At 39.0% G+C, this 26,724-nt stretch overlaps 2 protein-coding genes across 6 annotated transcripts in view; one reads left to right on the forward strand and one right to left on the reverse strand.

Annotated features, from left to right (window-relative positions):
- The window catches only part of pbx4 (pre-B-cell leukemia transcription factor 4), a 28,522-nt gene extending 7,227 nt beyond the window's left edge, over window positions 1–21,295 (forward strand). For 2 of the 4 annotated variants that reach the window (XM_085271520.1, XM_085271522.1), the window contains 7 exons: window positions 12,134–12,378; window positions 12,876–13,066; window positions 13,235–13,370; window positions 13,570–13,726; window positions 15,353–15,450; window positions 17,074–17,160; window positions 17,922–21,295. In XM_085271520.1, coding sequence (XP_085127646.1) covers window positions 12,134–12,378; window positions 12,876–13,066; window positions 13,235–13,370; window positions 13,570–13,726; window positions 15,353–15,450; window positions 17,074–17,160; window positions 17,922–18,011 — 1,004 coding nt within the window. In that variant the 3' untranslated portion in view covers window positions 18,012–21,295. The remainder of the gene's footprint in view (window positions 1–12,133; window positions 12,379–12,875; window positions 13,067–13,234; window positions 13,371–13,569; window positions 13,727–15,352; window positions 15,451–17,073; window positions 17,161–17,921) is intronic. The other 2 variants (XM_085271523.1, XM_085271524.1) reach the window with 1 other exon arrangement.
- On the reverse strand, window positions 20,951–26,641 carry lpar2a (lysophosphatidic acid receptor 2a). Of its 2 annotated transcripts, XM_085271526.1 has the most exons (5): window positions 26,492–26,641; window positions 24,876–25,147; window positions 23,921–24,667; window positions 23,067–23,329; window positions 20,951–21,566 (listed from the first exon to the last, which is right to left on the reverse strand). In XM_085271526.1, the coding sequence occupies exons 3-5, from the start codon at window positions 24,663–24,665 to the stop codon at window positions 21,519–21,521; spliced, it is 1,056 nt and encodes a 351-aa protein (XP_085127652.1). In that variant the 5' UTR covers window positions 24,666–24,667; window positions 24,876–25,147; window positions 26,492–26,641; the 3' UTR covers window positions 20,951–21,518. The 2 variants fall into 2 exon arrangements, with proteins under 2 accessions (XP_085127652.1, XP_085127651.1); XM_085271525.1 differs by lacking the exon at window positions 24,876–25,147.
- Between the last annotated feature and the right edge of the window lie 83 nt (window positions 26,642–26,724).

The raw sequence follows: 26,724 nt of genomic DNA on the forward strand, positions 1-26,724 counted from the left end.
ATTTGAGCTGTATAGTTTTTAGGCTTGGAGACAACACAGCGGTATAATGAGCCTCTCCCTCCTCCCACTCACTTGGACAAGTTCACACTCCAACACTTGCCACTCTTGTTGATAAGCTGTCTGATAAACAACTCTGTGGCATAGTGCCATGAGTTAGTTTGCCACCATTTATAAGAAGCTAACTACCATCCTACCTGGCTAAGACTGAAATTGCTGGCCCCTAATTGTTGGCCCTAATGGATGTGAATCATATGCAAGTATCTATTATCAAATCTTATGGGCCATCAATCCTTTCAGCAACAACAAAAAGGATTTAACATCAAGTTTATTAGCCAGTGTGATGCTAACCTGAGCCGGTTACTCTGGTACGTGCCCAGTTGTGCCAGTATTCAAACAATGCGTTATGGGAACCGGTTAATTGGTGCTTGGCTCTGCCACATTTCCAATCCATTTTCCTGCACATTTAAAAAAACAACAACTTTTTAGTCACTCCATTTTTAGAATAGAGTCTTAATTTTCAGGCATTTTATAACTCATGCCCATGTTTATAATTATTGTTGTTCTTTCCAGAGCTCTTAAGGTATTTAATAAACTGTTAAAGTTGTTCATGCCTTATCTTTTACCTATAACTTATGACACACCAGTGCAGTGTTTGTGCCTCAGTCAGTCATCGGGCGAGAGTCCTTTAATTCATTAATTAAATTATTACCTTCAATTTATTTGCATTATTCAAGGTACTTCTTTGCATTACAATGTCATTTCACAATCCAAATGGACCCACTGACATATTAAGTGAATTATGACCTGTTTGTTGTTGTTGTAAAAACACTGAAACAACACAAGTAAATGTCGCACATAGTTGTTACACGTTTATTTGCCACCGGGCTAAACACCTTATAAACTTGAGAAATCTAACTTTAATTTTAAAAACGTTTTGTTTTGGACCTGGCCATGCATAAAATCTAACAACAGAATGTCACACAGTGGTGTAATCAAGTTGGTAATATTCCCATTATTGTAAAGGAAAATCCCTTTTAGAACCACATGAATGATTTATATGTTTGTATTCTACAGACTGAGTACAGTTCTTCAAAGTCTAGTGAATACCATGCCTCATTAAAGAGACTTAATTATTATTAGTTTTCAGAGAGCCCATTTTTGAACAGCCATAACATTTTATGTGTTGTTAGAAACCTGAGGGAAGCATTTCATTATTTTTTATGAGGAGAAGCATGCATCTTTTAAACTCAAAAGCATTAAGAAGATAAGAAATTGATTGTGACTAAAATGTAATGTAGGTGAAACTACCAAATTTACATTTTCAGTTCTATCATCTGTCCAATCTGAAAAGAGAATAGGTGAACTTCTTTCTCACTTGATCAAAAAAAAATCAGTGATTTCTCTTTTAAAAAGTCTGTTTCATAGTTACCTTCACTATGCATTAGTACAGGACTATTAGATGGGCTTTTCAGGAATCTGCTTTGATTTGTGTTGTCCTGCCACTCAATTGTTTTGTTTTTTTCTTTGCCTGGCTCATTTGCAGAAAAGGATGAAAAAAGATAAGGGTGTGTGTTGAGGGGGTGCAGGAGCGATACAGGGAGATTGATGAGGCAGTAAGAGAAGGAGTAATTACTTGGTGTCCATTCCCCAAGCCAGATTGGCAGACGGCTAATATCACACAGACCCCTGGCCCTGACAGACACCCCCACCCCACACGCACATAGCCTAACTCTAACTGGGGAGTCAGAGCTCTCCAACCTTCAGCAGAGGCCTAATGGTGTGCGGGCCAATGGACTTCTCAGTGTATGTTTTCTTTTCTTTTTTTCCCCCCCTCTGAAGGCCCTTCTGACAGAGTTGTCACCAGTGGGAGTGGTTTCTCTTTGGTGGAAATGAGAATTTTCTCTAGTGGATGTACCCCTTTTTTCTGGGTTGAGTGTGCTTTGTTGTTTTGTTTTAATAACACAATTTACACATTATGGCCAGAACAGTGGGTTTATTGGAAAAGTTGAGACCATTGGACAACACAGATCAAGCATTTCGCCAAATGCTTTGCTGTTAAGACTACTATGTTTAGTTTGTTTTTGTTTGAAGCGAGATAACCGGTAGAACTGCTGCTGAAACGAAACACTTGTAATTACTTCAATATTGGTAACAGGCCATGCTAGTTCCCAGAATCAGTTTTATGCCAAACAAGGTAACCCATCAGTGTTTGTTGAGGATCATTAACAGGGAAGTCTCCTACCTCTCATCTGCCCTCCCTCTCAGCATGCCTGCGCCTTACTTTTCTTTTAGGGTTTGCTCTTAAAGGAAGCTGGCATCTCTTTAATTAAAGATATGTAAATGTGGTCTCAGCTGGATTGCACTAGTTTGGTGGTGGTGGGGTGGGAGAGTGTCAGAGCCCAGTTCCTAATCCTGACTAATTAACAATTAATTACAATTGATGGGTGCCTTCCACCCCTCTGCAGCAGTGCTCATTGCTGTCCCAGACAGTATGTTTGTATATTTCACACCATGTCATAAATGCAGAGGAGAAATAGAAACATCAGGGCTGGTAGAGGGAGGGGCTATGCGTTCCACCCTAGATTAGCAATATGCATTGGGATGCTGCCTTCATTAGTGTAGCTAGTTATTGTACCACTGTTGGTTTAATGTATATTAAAGCCATATTCTGGGAACATGATTGGTATGCGCTTCAGTATCAGGTTGTAATGTAGACTAATCTTTGTGCGTGCAGGTTAACAGACTCAATCCATAGTGCTGTAAAACCCATTGCTATATTCTTATCGTGACCAGCCAAACATATTATAGGTACAGTGGTTTTGTTCCTCACAAGGGTGGAACTTTGAACCTGTTCAGACTAACCATGTAGCCTCACTTCGCTCTAGCACCATCTGACTGTGTCATAATGCTTGTTCACTTGTTATAAATGGGCACTGCTCTTCTGATCTATCGCTTAATTGCCACCTAATTTGCATAACAGTGCAAATTAACGACCTCTCAAATGAGCGTTCATTTTTCACAAAGTCTTTAGGAGCTCCTTAAGAGTCTGTGCTAATGAGCACAGGAGGCAGCTGGCCTGATGAGAGTTGACTGGGGAAAGATCCTAGCAGTGCTATAACAAGCCTCCTGCTTAGGTGCTCTTCGTCATCCTCCTCTTCCTCCTGTGACATTTAGAAAATTTTTCTTCCATGTCTGTCTTTTGTTATGTGCAGAAATGCATTGGACTCAGGATATATTAGAGATGTAATTACAGCTGCTCGCTTGTGCTTAATATGCACTTTAAACATTACAGATTTTAGGTATTGTACCTTATTGCCAATAAAATGTTGTCTAGAAAAACATCTTGTATTATTCATTCCTATAACAGCTCAGTTTGGTTACAAACTGTGCTGGAAGTTTAATTCACGCTTTGTCAGATGACTAGCTGTGAGAAAATACCAGTATACCTACTGCATCTCACAGTCTGCTTGTTTAATGTCTGTGTTATCGGCATAAGCTTAAAGCAGAGATGGAACGCACATCCCTCCCCCTAAAATCATAAATATGTACAATAAACAATGTTTTGTGGTGATAGTTGGGTAACAAACCAGACTGACCTCAAAAACTTCGATTATTTCAGCTGTTCAGCATGCAAACATTTGAAGGACTGAAAATTTATCTCTGGATCTCTAAGCATGACTGCTCTGTTATGCCAAAAGTTGGTGAATAGTTGTAATCTTAGTTAGTTTACATGATTATCGATTGTTTTAACAAAGGGATTCCTTGACCTTTATGCTGGTAGGGAGATGGCCAATTAATAACTCATTTGGACAGAGTTGAAATTGGAGTAAAACATGGAAATCTGGAGGCCAAAGCAATTACAGACAACTGTTAATGATTCACAGATTCATCTGTAGAAACCTTGTAGATTTTTTCTTCTTCTTCTAAATAGATCTTTTTGATCTCTTCATAATCATTGGATTTTTGGGTAGGAACTAAAATGTACCAGGAAATGCTTGTGCTTGATTAATAACTCAAAACAAAATGAGTGCATTGTGTTGAAAAGCCAAAAAAGCAATAGTTAGTCCCAATTTTCTTGTCTTCATAGTCGTTGGAAGCCATAACATTGATTACATTCAAATTTGTTACATTGTCCAGCTCTGACAGTTGATATTTCAGATTAAGATATATACAATATAAAAAAAATTTTTTACGTTTGTAATTGTTGTCACGGAAATTAATTTCATTATTTACCTAAAATACAAATATAGATTTTAGAGAAAGAAAAGCTTTGTTGATCTTTCATTAAGGGACAACACAATTGATATCCTTCAGTGTTTGTGTTGCATTTGTTGTTGTCCTTGTCCAAGCCTCTCTGTTTAGTTAATTAAGGGCTGATTGATGATGTGTTGGACTGAAGTGTTGTTTGCTAAAGGTGTGAATTCTCCAATTCACACCTTCGTAAAACCACAGTGTTTACTTTAAATGCTTACCTCTCAGTGTGTTTGTGTCAGTGTGGGGGGCTGTGTGCTACAGGACTCTTGTAAACTACCCAAACAGATGCTGATTAGTGTGAGCTGCTTAAAGTATAAATGGACATATGGATTGGGCTCATTAAAGCCCCATTCAGACATGCACTCCTTTCTATTAATCTGATGGCATCTGAACGTGTCAGTTTCATGTCCGAAGGAGCACCCTGGTCAGTCTGTAAAAGTTGCAATCACAGTTTAGCTAGGGGCTTCTTGCAGAAAGCTTTTTCTTTTTTTTACTTCTTTTAAAATCTAAAAAGATTTTTAAAAATAGATTTTTCATTCCATAAAAACTTAAACTTTGTGCCAGCTGTTAGAGTAACAGAAGAAAACCTGCCATTCATTATTGAAGAAAACCTCATATTATTCTGTATTATATTTCTCACTTCAATGGTTTTAAAATGTAGTTTGTATATCTCTCTCTTTTTTCTTTTTTTTTTCTTTTCTCTTTTCTTATCACCCACACAGAAACATATCTGCGGGTTGCATACACTTAGTTGATTGAACAAACTTAAATCACCATCTCTCTCATTTAAATCTCTTAGTTAAAAAAAACAAAACAATCAGAGTTCAGGTTTAATGTTTGGAAAGCCAGGCCGTACCTGCTAGCATTTACTTATTTTTAATAGCTAAACTTTGGGTTTGAATGGGTGAGGTAAAGAGAGGATTTATACTCCTGTGTAAAATGTGTAGAAAAGTGTAGGTATGTCGCAACTGTAACCTGACTTCACTTCCCTGGAAATGTAACTATACTCACCACGTCCACAGTTTGCACAGGTACAAATACTGGCAATGGCATTGGCCATTTGCCGAGGCTACGCCATAGGCTCTACGTAGCCATCACACCAGGATAAATTAAGTGTAGCAAAACATATTTATGCATTGCTGGCAGCACAACAGGTTGTTGTATGCACAGCCTATGTTTTTAAGTTGTTCAGCTTCCTAAAAAACCTGATTGTTTTGGAGACGAATGGTTTTTATTAACATTTTAATGTTTTCACAACTTATATCTAGCTCTTTGTATTAGCTTCAAATGTAGTTAATTCCTTTTACTTAATCAATAATTTGATTTAAATCCAAACAATTCACAATTTGTCAAAGAAGCCAATGGTGTGATGAATTTTGTTAATATGATCAAAAAGCCAAGTGTAAACTTTCAAACAAACTGGTAAGTTCAACTTCAGTGTAAAATGCCAAGACTGAAATATTAATTGTAATAATATTGTTGTAAATAAATCAGGTAGAGCACACTTAATTGAGGAGTAGGTTCAGTTTTGGTCAAGTCTGGTTTTCTTTGGTCAAATATAGCTCTAGTTGCATTAAGCATATCCATGTCTTGTCAAAGGCTGTTGTGGGTTTACTTGAATTTAGTTGTGAAGAAATTTGAGGTAAGTGTAACATATGACCTAATGGAAAAAATGCCATCACTCACTCGATTACAGGATTAATCCTGTATCTGAAAAAACTTAAAATTACTGAATAGTACAAAACGTTTCCTTTTTAGAAGAATAACTGAATATTTTTGTGTAAAACTACACTTTTCACTTTTGTTTTTTTATACATCGCCCATTTAGCATAAAACTCAGCAGGGAAGTGATTCATTTTTAATGCTAGTTTTACAGTTTGAGTGCCATATTTTTCAACCTGCCTAAGGCACAGTTTTGTTCACACAGGTCTTCTTTTTTCCTTTTTGAGCAACCCATATTTTTACCAAAATTGCATGGTAAATCAAAATGGTTCACACAGAGAAGAGGTTAGGTGTGAATATTGACATTAATCATTATAACCTATGGTTTTGTAATGAAATTGCTTTTGGCATCCAGGTAACTATTTGTCATATTGCATATATGGATCTGGATTTAATTAATAGAAAGTTTGCATTTCATTCCATGGTTTGAAAACTGGTCTCTTAAATAGTACATTTCACTCTTTTTCTGCAGAATGAAAGTCAAACTCATCCAACAAAAGATAATTAGGAGTCTGTTCCAGTTTCATCAAACTTGCATTTACCGTACTGTTGTTTTTTTTTTTTTAATAAATAATTTGTGGAAATCAAATCAGTCAACCTGGAGGGTTTTCAGCTGCCGTTTGGTGTCATGCGTAGTTCAAGAAGAAGTTTATTTTTCCCAGAGGTTTTGTTTATTTTTCATCTGATAAAATAGTGAAAGAGTAGTTTAATAGATAGATTGGCCCCACTTCTTATTTCCCTTCACTGTATTTCTATTACGCAGGTGCTATTTTATCACTTGCAGTCAGTTTTAGTCTTTTATACATGGGTTTACCTATCATAACACCAGAGCTGGTGCTGAGATTTGTTTCTGCATTTTTATAAGTCAAATTAGCATATTTATGTAGCAATTTTTTTTTTTATTGTAAAAAAAAAAAAAAGTCTTTCTATGGGCCATTCTCTTTATCTGAATTCCGTATAATGAAAGGAAAAACTGATGTTTTCACAGTCCTATCTTTTTTTCCCCCTTTCTGGCTCCCTCGCTCTCTGGCACGTCTGTACTCTGGATTCTGTATATTTGTGGCCCCTGTCTCTTTCTCTCCCGCACACATATCTTCTCCTGTGACTCCTTTTTTCAATTCTCCTTGGTTCTCCTTCTACCCTCTCTCCTTACCTTTTTTCCCCCTTTTTTTCCCTTCTCTATCCTCCTCTCTCTCCCGCTCCCTTGCTCTCTCCCAGTGAAAGGCTGAGAATACCCAAGGGAGCTGATGCAATTAAAATGCTAATCCTGTCTGTCTACAGAGAGAGGGAGAAGGAGGGGGGGGGCTGACAGCATGAGGGATTGCGGCTCACATGGAGAACTCGACTGAAATGGAGAACAGGGGGGTGGGGGGCACTGGGGGAGGTGTGTGTGGGGAGGGGGGTGCGCTGAAAGGGAGGGGGGAGGGGACGTGTGTTGGGGAGACGGAGTGAAAAAGGGGATGCTAGCGAGGGAAAAGACAGACAAGGATAAAGCTTGTGCTGTGAGCTGAGCAATGATATACTGATTACGTTTAAGCCTTATCTATGCCTATGTGTGGAAGGCATTACAGTTAATGTACAGCACTATACTACTGGTTAGGTTGTTCACCCTTACCTGCAGCACTTCATATATTGTGTTGTCTGCACAGCACACCATTTCCACATTGGCTGTGCAGAAATGAGAATGATTATGTATGCAGTGAAAGCCCAGCTGGATACCCTGAATATTTCATAGTATGTGTTGCTCGCTTCGTCTCTCAATACCACACCGCCCAGCTTGGCTGGTAACGTGTGCATAATAGTGTGATTTCTAAGATCTTTGAATGCAGCGTATGGGCCTTAAGCAGTCGTACTATTTTTTATTTTTTAAAGGTGAATTTAAGTATTATTACTTATAGCACTGCTGAGTTTTAGCTTCTCGGTAATAGACCCAGTCGGGTATTGGGATACATTTGATCAAATGGAAACACTGTTTAGGTTCTAATATGCAGCCAGCTTTCAGACCTGAAGACTCTTTGTTGTTTCTAGTTTTCACGAGTTGTATTGGTGGCTTCAGAGTCAAGGACTTTTTAAATTATTCTTTAAAAAGTCTTTATATGTGTCTGTGTCATATGGTGTTCTCTTCTGCGTGGTATCTTAACTCATCTTAACAGATGCTATAATACCACTAGACCACTAGACTGTGCATGAGTGTGATTCTGGATAATCACAGCTTAATTGGAGTAATTAGGGGAATGTAGGGGCATTAGGCTACAGCTGGGGGGCCATAATGAGTGGGGGCAAAAGGGAGGGGGAAAGAGGTGAGAAGCTTCAAGAGCCACAGTTGCCCTCTTAACTGTAGGTCAGTTGTACATCTATGTAAATGGGCTGTAAAGAACAAAGCATAACTACACATAGTTATGTAGTTATAATCGGCATACATAAAACTTAGGCAACACTAATAATTGCGTAACCATTAATATATTGGATACAAAAAAGATCTTGCCATTGATATGCAATTTGGATATACTTCACATAGCTAAAAATTGTACAGTTCGTTTGTGAATTACAGAAAAGAAAGGAAAAAGAGGAGGGAAAGAGATGGGCGAATCAGGGTCATTAGTTCAGGCGGCTGGGTCTGCTGCATTCCTGAGCCCTGAGATGGGGGAGCAGCAGAGCAGGAATGTGCCTTGGAGAGAGAAGAGACCTAAGCAGAGGGAAAAGAAAAAGGCAAGAAGGAACAAGAAATAAAAAAGTGAAGGGTAGGAAATGGGGAAAGTTGGACACTTGACTACTTACGGCCTTGTAAAATGGTGGAACAGACTCATTTATCAAAAAGAAGTTATGAAAAAGAAAAAAACTCATTTGCTCCATTGCACTTGGAGAATTTAAGCAAAACTGTTTTTGTCCTCATTTCTTCACATCTGTTACCCTACACTACAGCTCCAGTCATTTGTTAGCTTTGACTTCTCCACAGCTGCGGAAAACTTGTTTTTCATTGCGGCCCTTAAGGACTCCAAGTAAAGACTCACAGGTCTCATAAGAACTGAACTTTGATACGCTGACAAACTAGAGTAATCCTTAAGGAAGACAAGTGCCTAATGCCACTCAGTTTCCACAGGGATTAATCTCATCATCCATACTCGTAGAATCTGTCTCCCTTAAAATCCCTGTTAACTTTGTCTGTTTTCAATTTTTTCTTTTTCTTATTTCCTTTAGTCTCAAGTTACAAAGATCAACATAAATGTAGTTACAGTACTGGTTTTATATGTGACTATGAATCAATATTTCCAATCATAATGTAAATATGACCTTAAATGTATTTATTTTACTATTGTGCAAAAGCTTAGGTGTGTTAGATTATTAGTAGTAGGGAGGGGGGGGGGGCATCATAATTCCTTAGTTTGTTTTTTTTGTTTTTTTTGTTGATGTCCTTAAATGGCTTGATTTCTGTGACCAACAGTCAGAATATTCACTTTAAAGTGATGGGAAACAGAAAATGTATTTTTATTTATTTATTTATTTTTAAATCATTTATGGTCAAAAGATTAAGAGAGAAAAAATTGCTGTCAGAATTTTTTTTCTTTCCTTTTAAAGTCAAATAGGCATTCATAGCTATTTTTTAAATTCAGTCTTTTAATCACAGCAATAAAAAACGATTCTTTAATTCATGCATTGTTATTAATATAATGTATAAGATTTCCCAAAAAATTTAACAGTTTGTAAACGTTCAGCTCGAGACCAGAGGTGGGACCAAGTCATTGTTTTGCAAGTCTCAAGTAAGTCTCAAGTCTTTATCCTCAAGTCTCAAGTCAAGTCTCAAGTAATGTCAGGCAAGTCAGAGTCGAGTCTCAAGTCACTGGTGTAAAAGTCAGAGTAAAGTCACAAGTCTGAAACTTTGAATTTCAAGTCCTTTCGAGTCTTTAAAAAAAAACAAACGAAAAAATAATGTTGCAGTTATGCTAAATGTAAATATTAGACCATGTAATTTTTAAATCTGTGTTTTTCTCAACACATGACAAAATAGTGAACTTAGAAAATATACACAAATTGTGAAATTGCACCTCTTTAAAATGCAGCTCAATTAAACCTAGCTCCAAGAATAATTTTCACCGACAGTTCTGAGATAAGCTGCATGTTATTCTTGGATGCGGTTGTAGGACCAGCTTTAAAATCGCATGACAAAAATATCATACACATAAAAAAAAACTGTATCACCAACGTAGCCTGGACAACATTTGCTAGTTAGATGAAGTCAGCTATCTCATCTTAGCATATTTATATGCATATTTATAATTATACGGTTCTTGGAGTGAGTGCATACACTCATGAAGTTTAGTAACTTCCGGTCACTGCAACAAGCCCAGGTACAGTTTACCGATGGATGGGTGCAGGACCTTGAAATGCACCGTGTAGAACGAAAGACCATCGTACGTATCATAAGTTTACCAGTCTCACAAATTGTCGTCATAAATACACATTCCTTAACCGTTTATTAATAGGACCTTTGAGCTCAACGGTAATTAATTAGTAGTGGAAATAATTTCTGGTACCCATCACAGAAATGTAGCAGTGACAATAATATTGTATGCTGTAATCGTACTGGGCAATTAGTGATACAAAAAAACTGTTTTATCCTGTGAATAAAAGTATATGTTTTTGTCAATGTACCATAATAACAGAAGCGAAACGCAATATTGTGTCAGGACAATTCACTATTTATGCACAATAAACAAAGGAGCATAGCGCGACAATTTCTGTTCTTGCTTGTAACCTATATCACCAATTATGTTATGAAAATGACGTATTAACTACTAAAAAACACTGACCTTCGTGTAAATGCTTGGAGCAGACTAACCTGTGAGCTGGAGTGTTCTGGGACGTTATATTTGGTCTTTGAATGGCTGCAATCCAGGCCATCCGTCGCGTCTTTGTTACTTCGGAAACATGAACAATTTCTCTTCAACGACGTAATCCGATAACAACCGATCTCTTTACCCGTCGGCTTCCCGTGGCTGTCATGCGACCGGCTATTGCAGTTAATAATACAACAGCTTCTTGACATTTTTGTGTTTCTTTTTATCTCTGTGTAACTGATTTTAATTGAAAGCCTGCGTGCGCTTGTACCGCTTGCCACGAGTTCCCAGAATCCTTTGCGGTTCTACCCGTGAATGACGTCACATTTTCAATCTCTATATAATATGCATGTTAAATTTTATATTTGGGGTAAAATATCAAGTCTTTTCAAGTAAACCGGTTCAAGTCCAATTCAAGTCCCAAGTCATTGGTGTAAAAGTCCAAGTCAAGTCACAAGTCTTACAACATTTTTTCAAGTCAAGTCTAAAGTCATAAAATTAATGACTCGAGTCTGACTCGAGTCCAAGTCATGTGACTCGAGTCCACACCTCTGCTCGAGACACTAAATTGTGGTGCCAAGTTTCTACTCTTACTTTTTGAAGTTGAATGATTGAGAGGCAAAAAAAAAAGGGGGGGCAAGTGAAATTGAATTTAGTTAAGTGTTAAAAGCTCCAGGCTCTGAAGAAAAGATGGTTGTCTGGAGTTAAAACTTTTCTGTAACAAAGGTGTCTTTAAGGGAGTATGTGTTTGTGCACATGTGTGAGGGGGAGAGAGAGAGATGAGAGCATGGCTGCAGGCTGACAGAGGTCCTGGTATAATACAGTGGTGGAGAGCAGCGACTGATAACTATACTTATGGCCACTGGGGCTCATAGTGACAGCACATGCACTCCTATTACTGGTCCCATGCCTCATGCCCTTATCTCTGGCAGTGTGCCACTGAGGGACCACACTGCCCTCTGCTGTTGGTTTAGAGGAAGTTCAGGCTTATTGAGAATTCAGTCAGGCATTCATAGCAATGACTCAGGGGAGAAACTTGTGACTGGGTTTTGACAGTACTCCACTTCTTTGAATTTTAGCAGTGATTTATTGTCTTTCTGTGCATTCCTATAAGCCACAGCAGTATACCTTCGCTTGGAAAATTGTATGGTCTGTCTTTTTCTCTGCGTGTGTGTGTATGTTTTGGTTTTTTGTTTTTGTTGTTTGTTTTTTAACCAACGGGTTTTCTTAGATCTAGATGAGTAGTTTAGCAGGTGTTTTCTCAGACAGGTAAATGCTAACCTTATCTGCCTAAATCACATTGTCTCTCTCTTTTTTTCCAGTTCTGAGTATACGAGGTGTGCAGGAGGAGGACCCCCCAGATCCTCAGATCATGCGGCTGGACAATATGTTGCTAGCGGAGGGTGTGTCAGGACCAGAAAAGGGCGGCGGATCGGCTGCAGCGGCTGCAGCTGCAGCGGCAGCCGGAGGCTCCCCCACCGACAGCAGCATCGAACACTCTGACTACAGAGCCAAGCTTGCCCAGATCCGCCAGATATATCATTCCGAGCTGGAGAAGTATGAGCAGGTTTGTGCTGAATGCACATCGGGGACATGCATATGTGACACATTCCTTGCTTGTACAAAAAAACATTTTGGCAACCCTTGACCGTAAGATGAAAAGTGACTTTGTTTGTTGTTTGGTCAAACACAAGATAACTGGAAAAACAAGATACATTTGTGAAACTGCTCAACAGGGCTAGTGATGTGTAATAGACAAAAAGTACAATGGACAAAAGAAGTGTCCAGTTTATTTTCTAGTGCACTGGGAAATTATATATTTTAGGTCCACATGGAAAAAAATGTACAGGAATTAAAATGGGAACAAAGTATCTAATATTTGTTTTAAAAGAATGTATTTGTTTAATAATTTCTATTATCAGATGCTATATTGTTATTCAGAGTAGTCTGAAAGCAGATGCTTCAAAACGATCCCACTGGCACTGGGCAGAATTTGTGCTTTGTCCTTCTTTTGACAATAGTATTCAACTGCTCTCTCTCCCCCTTCCTCTCTCTTTGTTCCAGGCCTGTAGTGAGTTCACCAACCATGTAATGAACCTGCTGAGAGAGCAGTCTCGCACACGGCCCATCTCTCCCAAGGAGATTGAGCGCATGGTGGCCATAATCCACCGCAAGTTCAGCTCCATTCAGATGCAGCTCAAACAGAGCACCTGTGAGGCTGTGATGATTTTGCGCTCACGCTTCCTTGATGCCAGGTCTGTCTGTGTGGGTCTACATGATATGTTTATCATCTGTGTGTTGACTGGCTGGTTACCTTCCTGTGGGCAGAAATGATCTGAGCACTTAGAAATGATTGTTTTATCAGATGCACATTCCAAAGATACTGGTCATTATCTTGCTGTCTCTCTTTCTCTGTCTCTCAGACGTAAGAGGCGTAACTTTAACAAGCAAGCTACGGAGGTGCTGAACGAGTATTTCTACTCCCACCTTTCTAATCCTTATCCAAGTGAGGAAGCCAAGGAGGAACTTGCCAAGAAGTGTGGGATCACTGTGTCTCAGGTGAGTTGCCAACATAACTGTCATCCGGTATAGAGTAGAGATTATATAGTTGTTGAATCCAGGATTTTAGCCAGTTCATTTTTTTTTTTTATATAAGTAAAATAAGACTGAATAACTAAACAATTGTGGGGTGGGGGTGCCAACAGATGAGATGCACGGCAGATAAAATAAATGCAAATGACATCTGTCTGGTCCTCAGGTCTCTAATTGGTTTGGCAACAAGAGAATACGCTACAAGAAGAATATTGGTAAGTTTCAGGAGGAAGCGAACCTCTACGCAGTTAAAACAGCGGTGGATGCGGCCAATGTGTCGGCGCAGGCCAGCCAGGCTAATTCTCCGGCAACGCCCAACTCAGGTACCGCATGCTCCATTTCTTCTACCCACATAGGCTTCACCTTTCTTGTTAACAAGCTTCTCTTCCTTTTGTATAAGCTTTTGTCCTTGCATAACTGGACCACAGGATGAGTGTATAGTGGACTGACATAATGGTTCACAGGAAAATTCACAATGCAAACTGCAAATAAGCTCTCACTCAGCTACCACGCTAAGTGTTTGTAGTTCTCTGAAATGATCTCATAGAAAGAAGGATGTATGCTGGTACATATTACATTAGTTATAATAATCAGTATTGAGGCAGTAACATAGTATGCACTTTTACATTCTGAAACAGAAAATTGCATGTACCATTTGGAAAATTTGGGCACATACCTTCAGCTTGTTTATTTTTTTAAAGAACCTTGCTTATCCAAATATTTTACAAGAAACTATATGCTTATATTTTCTGAGCAGTTCCTTCACCAATCTGTTTAAGTAATTATATTTTGTCATTCAAACATAAATTACCTTTTAATGGAATGAGCCACAGTACTTACAGGATATTATGCTCTGTAAGCAATATTGAAATGACATAATGCATTATGTTATGCATTATGTCATAATGCATTATTACCCCAGTTGCTGTATTTTTTTATAGTTTTGTATTTTTTAATGATATGTTCTATATGTAGATATGGGACTGCATCCATACACACATGTAAAATGTAGATGGTACATTTCGTAACTCTAGTAGTGACAGCACTAAACTGTAGCTTATAAAATGCGGCTCTGAGCGCTCACCTGTCTGAAGTGTTGTACAAAATTTTATGTGCAAGATTCTCAATTAATATCTACAGTCTGTCATTGTGACTTTGTGTATTCAGACCTGTGCTATGTTGAATGTTTTACTTTCATAGTTAATGTACGTACAGAGATCCTGACATGATAATACTTACATTGCGACTTTAAAGTTACAGGGATGTAGAGCATATTAGAAAGGATACTTGATGTTGTTGATACACTGACATAAATGGTCCCCCATAATTAATTCGTTTTTTTTCTTGAACTGTTTTTGGAGTGGTCTACAAAAATCTTTAAACTTATATATGCAAGCAGCTTAAGTGGACCTTTTTAGGTAGAGGCTCTGGTTCATTTAATCGCTTCCCTTCTTGGGGCTTCTGTGTACTGAAACATACATTTTCCTTTTGAATTTTAGCTTTTTGGCTTAATTTCGTCTTAATTTCATCTAATAAGACACAGGATAAATGCAGCTGTCTGTGCCATCATTTCCAGAGCTTTAAATTTCAGGCCATCTGGACTAAAACGCAATCCTGGAGTTTTCACATTGAAACTGAGTCAGCTACATTTTCAAAAGGCCCCGTTGTAGTGGTGTGGAAATACCGGTTTAGTGCAGGCATTACACATGGAGATAACAAAACCGACTTATTTCAAAACAAAAAGGTATTTGTGTTGATGTTTTGCTGTTTCACCAGTTAGTGGACACTGAAGCATATTCTGCGCAGAATCTTCCTTTAGGTTTTATAAATATGAGAAAATAGTAACAATGACCCTGATTTTCAAAGCGTTGTCCCTGAGCAATGGTAACCTTTTGAGTCCATTACAACGTGGTGAGGCTGATTGGCTATTGGATATACATTGCCTGCAGGGTCACCAGGGTCATTCAGCTTATCTCACACAAGCGACACCTACCTTGGCCTACGTTCCCTCAACGGGGAGGGTCTCAACATCGCCCCCTCTCTACAGGTATGCACTGAGGACAGCTGTGGAGTTGGCAGTTGCCCTCAATGCTGTTAACCTAGCCACCCCACTTCCCCAGATATCTTCCCTTAGGCTAGCTCCTTTTGACCTCTCCTCATTTCCTCCCCTTGGCTTTGTCTTTATCACCAGTGACTCCTGCTCCACACAGACCTATGTAGAGGAAACCTTGAGGAGCATTTGCCTTTACTCATGAGAATGTAGGCAATGTAGTTTGTGTCATATGTTCAGCAAGCATAGGACCCGGTTCAATATGGAAACGTCTGTGTGGGGTCATCGGGGTTCTTCACAAAGTTGTCTTCATGCAGCTGGTATATTCCTACAAACCAGGTCTGGGGATTGATCCTGTAGTCCCTCTGGTTAATCATCTGTTTCTCTATGTCTAGGTTGTCCTAGGTTGTCCTATATTTCCAAGTGTGTCACAGTATCCTTTCAGTCCTTGTTTTCCCCCAAGTGTTCCAAAAATCCCGTGTCTTTATATAAAACCCATTTCCAAAAACACTGGGTCACTATGTAAAATGTAAACAAAACAGAATGCAGATATCAGCAGACAATTTAAGCCTTATATTTAATTGAGAATTGTACAAAACCAGCAAGCCAGATGCTGAAACGGAGACACAGGGCATGTTTGTGACTATTGCATCACCTCTTCTCCAGTTACTGTAATTTTGAAAAGGAATTGTTTACCCATTTTTGCTTGCTTTAGTATTTCAGTTGCTCAACATTTCAGGGTGTTCTTTATTTTACTTTTTTGTTTGTTCTCTGCCAGATATTTTCAATGGGTAACAGATCTGGATTGCGGGCAGGGCAGGTCAGCATCTGGACTCTTTTATTATGGAGCCAAGCTGTAGTAATTCATGCACAATGTAGCTTGGCACCGTCTTTCCAAAATAAGCAAGGCTTTCCTTGAAAAGGATGTTGCTTAGATCGAAGCACATGTTGCTCCAAACATGCACATATCCTGTTAAGGGACCTGTTGCCAATTAAATTTATTGGTTTGTGGTTTTCTTGTCATTTTACTGCATTTTGTTTACCACGTGTCAATAAAAATCCAAATTATAGTATGTGATATGTAATCTTCATTCAACTTTCACTTGTATAGAATTTTAGTTATTGCAAATCATTGCATTCTGTTTTATTTGCATTTTATACAGAATCCTAGCATTTGGAAAAGGTGTTGAATTCATAGGAGTAATGTGCACCATACTCACGTAGATGCAGAAGAGATTTTATTAAAGTGAATTGTTCTTGTTACTTGTCTGTGAAAAGAATTGTCATTTTGTTGTTTTGGATGGATCCACAGATTTCTTCTGTTAAGCACCAGTATAAGAGGAGGTAAAGCACTGCATTTTGGCTTCAGCTGCAGTCTTTCATTCAGACCATAAGTGGTTTAATGGAGAGTCATGAAGCTGATTGGTGAGCTGCAAATTTTAGTGCTCGCACTGAAACAGGGTAGTAGATGAGCTGTATTTTTGAGTAGTGCAGTCTGGCTCTGATGCCTACAGGAGAGGTTTGTGGATGCTGTAACTTCACTGGTCAGTCTGTGGAAAAAATATTTGTCTAATTGTGCTAAACTGTGTGTGTGTGTTTTAAATGTTTTGTCTCTGACAGGTGGATACCCTGCACCCTGCTACACACCTGACGGGCGGCTATGAGGAGTTGTCAGGTAGTGGCCTCTACACCCCTCATCGCCTGGATGTGAGTACCAACTTAAACTCATGTGGTGTAGCTGATCAATAAGTATTTGGGATGCCTGAATACTGCTCTGTACAGTGCTCTTAAAGTATAGAACATTTTAATTGTGTTGAAATTGTCAACTTTTTAAAGGTCGATGAAATCCAAGCACTTTCGCTGAGTTTCAGTTCATTTAGCTTTTGACTTGGTTACTTAAGAAAATGACTAAATATATGAATGTAAGAAGAAAAATAAACTTTGCTTCATGCAGGAAAAGTAACAGCAGAGAAAGAGAGAAATTTTGCTTTGCCCTCCAGTTTAAATTAAATGTGGGGTTGTATGTGCCAGGATTTATTGATTTCTGCAAATGTGTGTGTGGAGAGTTCTTTTCAGTTTTGAACTTGTACATAAACTAAATGTTTTACAAATCAGTGTGTTCTGTTTTGATGTTGTGCACCTATTGTTTTTTTTTTTTTAGAAACAGGTTGGTAACTTTACTTCTATTACTTCAGTAATACCCACTGCAAGTTAAAACATGCTAAAACATGAGTTACTGTAAACATGTTCTGGAGTTACGCATCTGGATTTGAGCACCTTCACTTAGTACATTCAGAAAACCAGGAAGAAGCAGTACTGTGTTTTAACAAAGTGGTTCCCTATTCTTTGAACCATTTTGTCTTGCGGATGCATCCTTTGATTACTAAGCACAAATGTAGCTGATTAAGACTGTTATTTATTAAAACCTCCCTTCTCATGTAGAATCCTTCCTCTGTTGCTTTTTGCAGGCTAACAGCTGGCAGGACACCACCAACCTCCCCTCGGTTACCTCCCCTCCCGGTCCTCCTGGCAGTGTCCACTCCGACACCTCCAACTGATCTGTTGGCTCTTCCTGCCATCACTTCAGTCCCACCGCAGTTTGCTCTGACTACCATCTTCAGTCCCTCTTTTATTTTTTTTATTTTTTATTTTTTTCTCTTCACTACTTTCTTGTCTCTCTACTCAACTAGATGGCCACACAAGGCTTTATTTGCATTTCATAAACACACTGTGCTGGAACACAGGACAGCCGAACAGTAGCTAGGAGGACTTCTCCATCCAGCTCTTCTGAATTCAGCTCTACCCTAATGCTCAACGCTTCGTAACTCAGATTTGAAAGGGGGTTGGAGTTTACTGAGGCTGAGAAAACATGTTCTGTTAAGGACATTTCTGAAGACCACTCACCCAGCTGTGTAGATGATCATGATGTCTGTACATTATGTGTATATGCACGTTAACTTCACACAGTACTTACAGTTTGTTCACGTGCTGTTGACCTCTGCACTTAACCCTTTGCTTTGGAAAACTGTGTGTGATTGCCTGTATCTCGTGAAGCCTTGGCATTTGACAGCCAAACTGTTGATACGGATCACCAGGGAGCTCTGCTCACCTTGCTCGTACCAAAGTGCTGCCCCAGTAGTCGTCAACACATCTCTTCCTCAAAGATCACCTTCTGCCAACTCAATACAAGAGACTACTGTATCTTCTGGTCCTTATAGCTCGATGTTTCATTCTGTTGGAGATTTCAAAGACCCTTCCACAACATACACTTTGCAACTTTACAGTTGTTTTCATAGTGAGCTGACATAAAAGATGTGTCAAGCACAAAAGTTAGCATCCTTGTTATGGGTGTCTCTACCTGTAAAAGGGTAGTTAAGGGGATCACTGTTCTAAACCAGGCAGGACAAGTGATAATAGGGCTGATGAGAAGAGGAGGAAAGGGCAGAGCGAGGACAACATCTTTGGTTGAGTGGATGTAACTAATAGCCCTTTTTGTTGCTAACCAATAGAGGGTGTTGGTAGATGGCTTGTAGACTTTACTTCTTGCTTTCTGTCCACTAGTTTATTTGATTGTAGGCTATTTTCTAATGCTGTTTCACCAAGAATGCACCAGCCACCACCAAAAATTTGCTCAATAAAGCATCTAAATGACGATAAAAGAAGGGTGGAAAGATTTTGGGGCATTGATGTGTTATTGGGACAAAACGTGTCATGAATTTAGAAACGTGACTGTCTTCCATGCATGTAGGACTTCTAGGCGTGATATTGTTTTCATTTAACCTTCCGAGTTTTTAGCTTCATTTTTATTAACAAAAAATAAAGGGTATAATTATTACAGTCAGACCAAAAAGGAAAAAAGTGCATCATGTATTGCTATGATGTGTGTGTCTCTGTGGGCGTGTGTACAGTGTTCTTGGGATGTCTTAGTCAAAATGGCTGGTGCCCTCTGACCTTTGTAAACATAGAGACTGGGTGCTTCCACCAGCCGATCACACACCAGATGGGGTTCAGCTGAGATCTCCCCCCAATCTTGAAACATTTAAGCTTGTGAGCCCGAGGCAACACACTACAACCTTCTGTTGTACCAAAACCAAAAATATCAAGTTCAGTAATGTAATAATGCTACTCTGTGTCTCTAAAGTTGGTGCACAGCCACCTTCTCAGTTTGAGGAGAGGAGGGAATTATATTTGTATCTGTGTCTCTCTGTGTGGTGTTGTCATGCCTCAGTTGATTTGATTTTTGGGGCTTTTCGTTGTGGGGCGAGTAGTGTCGTATCACACTTGTAATTTGATTGTGAGCATAGAAGGAATGCTCTCCTTTTTACCCATCTTTTACTACCTTCTGGTAAAACTACAATTATTTTATCTTTAGTTCTATGGCCAATTGGGCAAGGGCTTCTCTCTCTCCTCTGTTACCAAAAAAGAGGCAGTCCTGGGTGTAGCAAAACTCTTAACCCACATTTCAGACAACCCCGCAACATTTTGGGTGATTTCATTGTTTGGAACTATTTTATACATTAGCTATTATGTGAATAACAAAGCATTTTTGATAGTAAGGTAAAGCCTTATGAAGATTTAAGTGTCAGTCAAGACTTTGAAGCATATGTTACAGAACAAAACTTGAGCTTGAACGCTGATCACATGTGATAACCCTGAGTACTCGTTTTGTTACTCATTGCAGTTCATATGACTGTATCTTATAATGTTATTGCCACACCAAATTATCACGCCCCCGCCTTTTTCTACCTGTTGTAATGGATGTCACTGTACAGTTTGTGTAATGTTTCAGTAATTTTTCTTTTTTTCGTATATAAGTTTTGATGTTTGGTTGAAATGCCTGTTTATTTTTGGCCTTTGTATCACAGGATTCACAATAACTATCAGTTTAAAATATTATTTAGGTCTTTTGTTACATACTTGGGTTGAAATGTATGCTATACAAATGTAATTGTATTTGGTGCTGTGGAAAGATAACTGTATGAATTGAGGTTATAAACATTTTATTTCATGTATTGATTTATGGATCCACTTCCTTTCTTAATCTCCTCCAAGTTTCCTCAGTTATACAGTCACTTTTCCAAATATTCCCCAATTCTGGTGAAATTTTTACCTTCTCAAAACATTCCAAGAAACAGAAAATTGCAGTTTAAATACAAAATTGGTTCTTTTGAGCTGTAATAAGCCTCTCAGTTATATCTAAAATGTAGATACCTGTAATTTCAAAAAATACAGACAGCAAATTTGCAAACAGGAGTCAATGCTTTTCAGGTTTTTTGTTAGAAAAAAATTGTTTTACATTTAATCTGAAGATCTGTTTTTGTGTGCCACACCATAAACAGTGAATATAGCCTAAATACAGTTGTCCAAATCCCGTAATGTTGATACATACACTGTATGTCTCCTTGACACATTTCAGCCTTATGATTGTTTGGATTCTGTAAGTGACTAAATGACTTCCACAGCACCAAATGGCTTCTTAACCCTTTGATTTCTTTGATTTTTATTAGTCAATTTGTATCTCCCTTCTTTCCCTTGTATTTACCCCTCTCTCTACCTCTGTCTTTCCATTTCTCTTGTATATAACCCCCACTGTTTTCAGACTTGTGAGTCTGTATGAACTCCTTTTATACCTCAACTTTAGAATTGTTCTAGAAAGAGTAAAACAAAAAGGAAGAATATGACAAATTGTAGTGTTCTTATTAGAAAATTAATAAAATGATTTAGTGTGATTTTTTTTTTCCCCCTTCAGTATTTGATTTCAGATTTTAGAAGTGTTTCATTTTATAATTTGTCACAAATGCTCTTGTGATAGTCAAACGTAATAAAAGGAGAGATTGCACCATCTGATGATTATGTGACTCTGTTAGTCTCGTGGAGACTTAAAAAAAAAAAAGTCTTGTTCAGCCTTTAATTCAGTATCAAAAAGCAAACATGGAAAAGTGAGCTTTGCAGAATTTGGCTGATATCTAGAAGAATTAACTGATCTATACATCTTACTTATATTATTTTTGATCTGCCGTTTATAACCTAGTCACTGACCAGGCGTTGTCTTTCTTGATGTCGTCCTAACACAAGGCCTCGGCTTCTGACTTCAGGCCAGAGCCAAGTGTTTCCTGTAGGAAAGAAAATAATTTGAAGGTAACATGACACAGAAGAAATATCTTATGAATTTCAAGGTAGGTATAATATTTTATAGTGAAAATGGACTCAATTTACATTTAGCAGTTTAATTCAGTGTTTCCTTTAACCACTTTTACCCAGTGGTGTTTAAAGATTCAAAACAATTATTCTGTATCTAATCGGGGCCTTTTCCAGGAAGCAGGTTTAGTGAAAACTCTTGTTTGTTAATACTTGGATGAGACAAACACTTGGTCTTCTGTTTCGGGAAGAGTACCAGTTTTGAGTAAATGACTGAAATTAACCTGCTCACTGGCAGGCTCTCTCTGAATCCCATCCCCAATCTGCATGAAGCTTTTGAGGCAAAATACTGTTCAGTGAAGACTCATATCTTGTGTTGGAGATGATGTGTGAACTAAAGACAGTCTTGTACTTTAGTTTTTTAAAATCCAGGTTACAGAAAGGAAATAGTATCTTTGTAGATTTAAATACAGTTAAATTCACAGAAATGTAAACGTCATCAACATTTACACAAAGAAATCCTAAAATTAAAAAACCTAAAGGAAATAAGAAATCAATGAAAAAAAATCTTATTGGGTCTGTCCTATATCATAAAACTGCATCTTATGTGTTTGAGCCACATCTTTATCTCAAGTTTCTACAGGTTACAGCTAAATAATTAGATTTCAAAATAAAATGTAAATCTTATGTAAATGAGGACTGAGCAGATGACTCTTGATCCCTTTTTTGTTTTTCGGCAATGTCACACAAAGAGTTGGTGGACTGATCCCCGACTCCTCCAGTCTATATATCCTTGGGCAAGATACTGAACCTCAAGCCGTCCCTGATATTGAAATAAAAATGGAGGCTCATCTTCTACCCATTCCCATGGTGAATCTTGGCATCAGAAAGTGGTTGTCATATGAACATACAATGAATTGAACCAACTATGATCAAACCTCTTAGCTCAATGTTACACTCTGATTTTGCTGAACCTGCTTTGTGGAACAAGGCCCAGGACAGGAAACAATACTTTTATGCATCATATTGTTCACTTACATATAGAGCAGATATGGAAAGTGAAAGCTCTCATGACTCATTGTGAAGAAATGTGAGAAACACAAATGAAACCTGAAGCAATGAAGAATAATCTCAAGTTTGAAAAAGATGCCCCAAAGACTATTTTGGGGTACCTTTTTTAAAGTGCTTTGAAGGTCTAAGGCAGGCAACTCCAGGCCTCGAGAGCCAGTGTCCTGCAGGTTTTAGATGTCACCCTGGGTCAAAACACCTAAATCATTACCAGGTCTCTGGAGAACGTCAAGACATGTTGAGGAGGTAATTTAGCCATTATATCAGCTGTGATGGATATAGGACACATCTAAAACCTGCAGGACACCGGCTCTCAAGGCCTGGAGTTGGCCACCCCTGGTCTAAGGTTTACATTTCACAGGTTGTATTCTGCACCACCGGGTCAACACCCTAATAAGTGAGGGTACCTCTCGCAGAGATGTGCCCCTCTTGACAAGTGAAAGTTGCCTCTGCTGATGAACACCTCTCCGACACAGAGAGCACAGGATCCACTTGAACGTCGTCCGCATCTCGTCGTCCCGTAGGGAATAGATGATAGGATTGACCAGAGAGTTGCACTCAGCTATGAACAAACAGTATTTCTCATAGCGGTTGGCATGACTCTCTTTACCCAACAGTCCATCCAGTAAGAGAGTCACGAGGCCAGGCGTCCAGCAAATTACAAAGGCACCTGCAGAGATGCAAACTGTTGATAAGAACTGGAAGTAAACTTTATTTAAAGATGGGACATAATGACACAGCAGAGTCTCTTGGGTCATACTGGTAGCTTGCTTGCTTGCTTAATTTCAAGGCTAGTTGCCAGAGAGAACACATTTATGCTCAGGAGATGAGTCACCTAAAGAAAAAGTTGTATTATGACGATAACCCCATGTCAGTTTTACTCGGAAATCCTAACAATCTATCAGCTTAAAAGATCAGCAGTAATCGGGTATGATCTGACAAACAAGAGCTGCAAAACTGGTTGATAAATGACTGGGTGTACACACGCCAAGCATTATAACTAAGATCAGTGAGATAAAGCACATCAACAATAGTCAGCTTTACTACAGAAAACAATACTGAAAGTTCATATGAAGTGAAATTCAATAAAAGTCACTACGCTTTCCTGCAAAAATCTGAAAATAATGCCGCCAACGACTATCAGTATGTTAAAGTTTTGTACCATGTACGTTAGTAATTTAAGAGTGCTAAAATTTTCAAGCTTATTAGAAATGAAACTATTCTAACTTCCCCTTTGACCGAAAAGTAAACAGCTCCTCACCCAGGACCATGGATATTGTCTTCATCAGGTTGACAACAGTCTGCTGTCGGATCTCTGTGACTTGTTGAGACGTGTTCTTACTTTGGTTCTTCACGTAGATAAAGATTCGAGTATACACGGCCACCATAACGAAGAACGTGAGCAGGTTGAGGACTGCCCAGAAGATAAGGAAGCGGCGGCTGTAGAGCGGCGCAAGGGTGGAGCAGTCCTTAAGATCACACTCGCAGTTCCAAAATGTCGGCACCAGGCCCATGATGATACCTGTGGCCCAGATGCATACTATCAGCAGCACCACACGCCGCTTTGGCATAGTGCTGTGAAGCTGCATGGTGATGATGGTCTGGTGTCGCTCCACAGCAACAGCAAGGAGGTTGGCCACAGAGGCTGTCAAGCTGATGTCAATCAAAGCGCCGCGGATATACCACTGCTCCTTGGTAAGTGTTCTAGTCCACGGGCCTGTGTGCAACATCAGGTTGGTATAAGCAATACCTGCAAACAGGTCTGCTGCAGCCATGTTCCCCAGGAGATAGTAGATAGGAAAGTGAAAGCGGCGGTTCATAAAAATGGCTATCATCACCAGCAAGTTGGCCAGGAGTACAATAACACATACTGTCAAGCCCAGTCCAATGACAACATAGTCCCGTGTATTCCATCCTGTACTGATCGTCTTATTCACCACTTTGTAGAAGAAGGTGACATTCTCGTTGTAGTAACAGGTATTCTCCACAATGCTCTCTGTGGCCATATCTGCAGACACAAAGTACATGTTCAAGATGTTAACCTGCTGTCTACAAGTAGTGAGTCAACAAGGAAATTTTTCATCCTTGAGCCACATCCCATTTGCTTATATTTTGTTTGGAAAGTGTGCAAACATGCATAAAAATTTCGTATATGAAACAAAAACAGAGTTTAAGCAATTCTAACAAGCTTTGAAGTCAACGTTTGGAATGAAAACCTTTGTTCTTCAGCACAGCTGGAACGCTCTTAGGCAAGCTCTCAAGTACACTTCAGGAATACTTCTCCAAGCTGCTTGAAGGACAGAGCTCTTTGGATGTTGGTTGCCTTTTGTTCCGTGCTCTGTCTAGATGATCCCACACTGTTTCAATAATGTTTGAGGTCCAGGCTCTGGGGAGGCCAATCCATGTCTGCTAGTGTTCCAATGGGGAGCTTTTTCCTATCCAAATATGCTTTTACTGCATTGCCACTGTTTTTTGGATTGCTGCAACGCTGAAAAAATGGAGACATCACTTTCCAGAGTATTCCACGGTGGATCAAAATCTGACTGTACTGTCTGTGTTCATAATTACATCAATTTTGACAAGCTCCCCAGCACCACAGACTAAAATGCAGAAAGGAAATGGCTTTAGAATTTTAGAAAGTGCTGAAGACACCCACTGTTGTACTTCTGTCTTGACCTCATGTGTACACGCTGACAAGGATTTAAACCAAAAATGCAAAATTTGGATTCATCACTTCATAAGGCCTGTTGCCACTGATTTTCGGTTTAGTTCTTGTGTAATTTGGCAGACCTCATCCTGCTCTCCCCGTTTCCACCGAAAGCATTTCTGATGAGACTTTAGTGAACAGTTGATGGATCAACTGAAACACCAGCGGCCCTCCTGTGTCAGGTCTTTCCCATTTCTTAAGGACATTACTTTCAGATACTGTTCATTTTATGTTTCATTTTGACCCCTTCTTTTTTGGTCCTACACTTATCTAGTTTCCTCATTTTTTGAAGGACACACGGAAGAATCACCTTATTGGTGTAAGAATATACTACTTTTCTGCCTGTCCAATTCTGTTGTCATCGACTAAAGAAACGAGAACAAATTATGCGTTTTCACCACAGTCTGTTAATAACAAATGGCTACAGATCAAACTTAGAATTTGCTCAATTTTGCTATTTTTTTCTGTTGACTCAACACTGGTTCATCTCACAAGTTGGAGACCTTTTTATGCTTGAATAATTCATGTTAAGTGACTTCTGAGGTAAAGACATTCTTCTACAAAGACTGAACTGAAAGTGATTCTTTGCACCCATATCACTTGTTGTAAAAACACCTGACACGATTGTACAAATAATTCCCGTATCTGAGTCATGGTACACCCAGCAGTGACTTTAGACTCAAGTGTTAAAACATGGACGTCTCTGCATTGATTTAGGGCTGGATTGGATTGTTAATTGGCCTCGTCCAAGTGCAATGATCCAAAACAACATTAATAGTAAAAAGTATTACAAAAGCAGTAAGACCGTGCGTAGGTGCGGCTTTAGAAATCTGAAGAAAGAAAATGCGCAAGAAATTCTGGTTTTGTGAGCACACGCAAGGCTTTCGTTGTGAATTTAGAGTTTCAGGTGTGCGCTTAGAGTCTAAAACAGTGCTCTTTCTGAGACCGCTGGGGTTAAAGGAGATAAAAGTCGGAAAGTAAGACATTTCCGTTAATACAGCCTGTTCAGACCTGAAGTGAAGTGACCTATGTGTCACTAATACCCGCTCGTGCAACTTAATCTCATGTAGACTTTTAACATGTAAAATATATAATAATTGTAGTAAATTACGACATGAACCCTACCGTCCGTCTTAGCGTGTCCTCCATCAAGACAGGTCCGACATGAAACAGGGGGTGTTGGGTGCCATTTGAAAGGAAAACAGAAGACCCTCTGGTTATTCTCACTGTTAAGTGTTCAGGCGACCGCACGTTTTCAAGCCGACGCCTTTTTGAATGAGGATCAGCTGGACCTGACAGACAGGTATCGGTGCTGCCTCCACGTACAGCTTGAAAAATCAGACAACAGAAACTCTGTT

This window comes from Mchenga conophoros, linkage group LG4, assembly GCF_057382185.1.
Source record: "Mchenga conophoros isolate Kocher_MC1m ecotype Shallow Benthic linkage group LG4, M_conophoros_male_GT1.1, whole genome shotgun sequence".
NCBI classification, from domain to species: Eukaryota; Metazoa; Chordata; class Actinopteri; order Cichliformes; family Cichlidae; genus Mchenga; species Mchenga conophoros.

Coding starts and splice junctions, on each gene's coding strand:
- lpar2a (XM_085271525.1), bottom strand. CDS start 24,665: ATGGCCACAGAGAGCATTGTGGAGAATACCTGTTACTACAACGAGAAT. Junction 23,330..23,920: donor GACAATATCCATGGTCCTGG/GTGAGGAGCTGT, acceptor GCATCTCTGCAG/GTGCCTTTGTAATTTGCTGG. Junction 21,567..23,066: donor GGGGCACATCTCTGCGAGAG/GTACCCTCACTT, acceptor TCTTTCCTACAG/GAAACACTTGGCTCTGGCCT.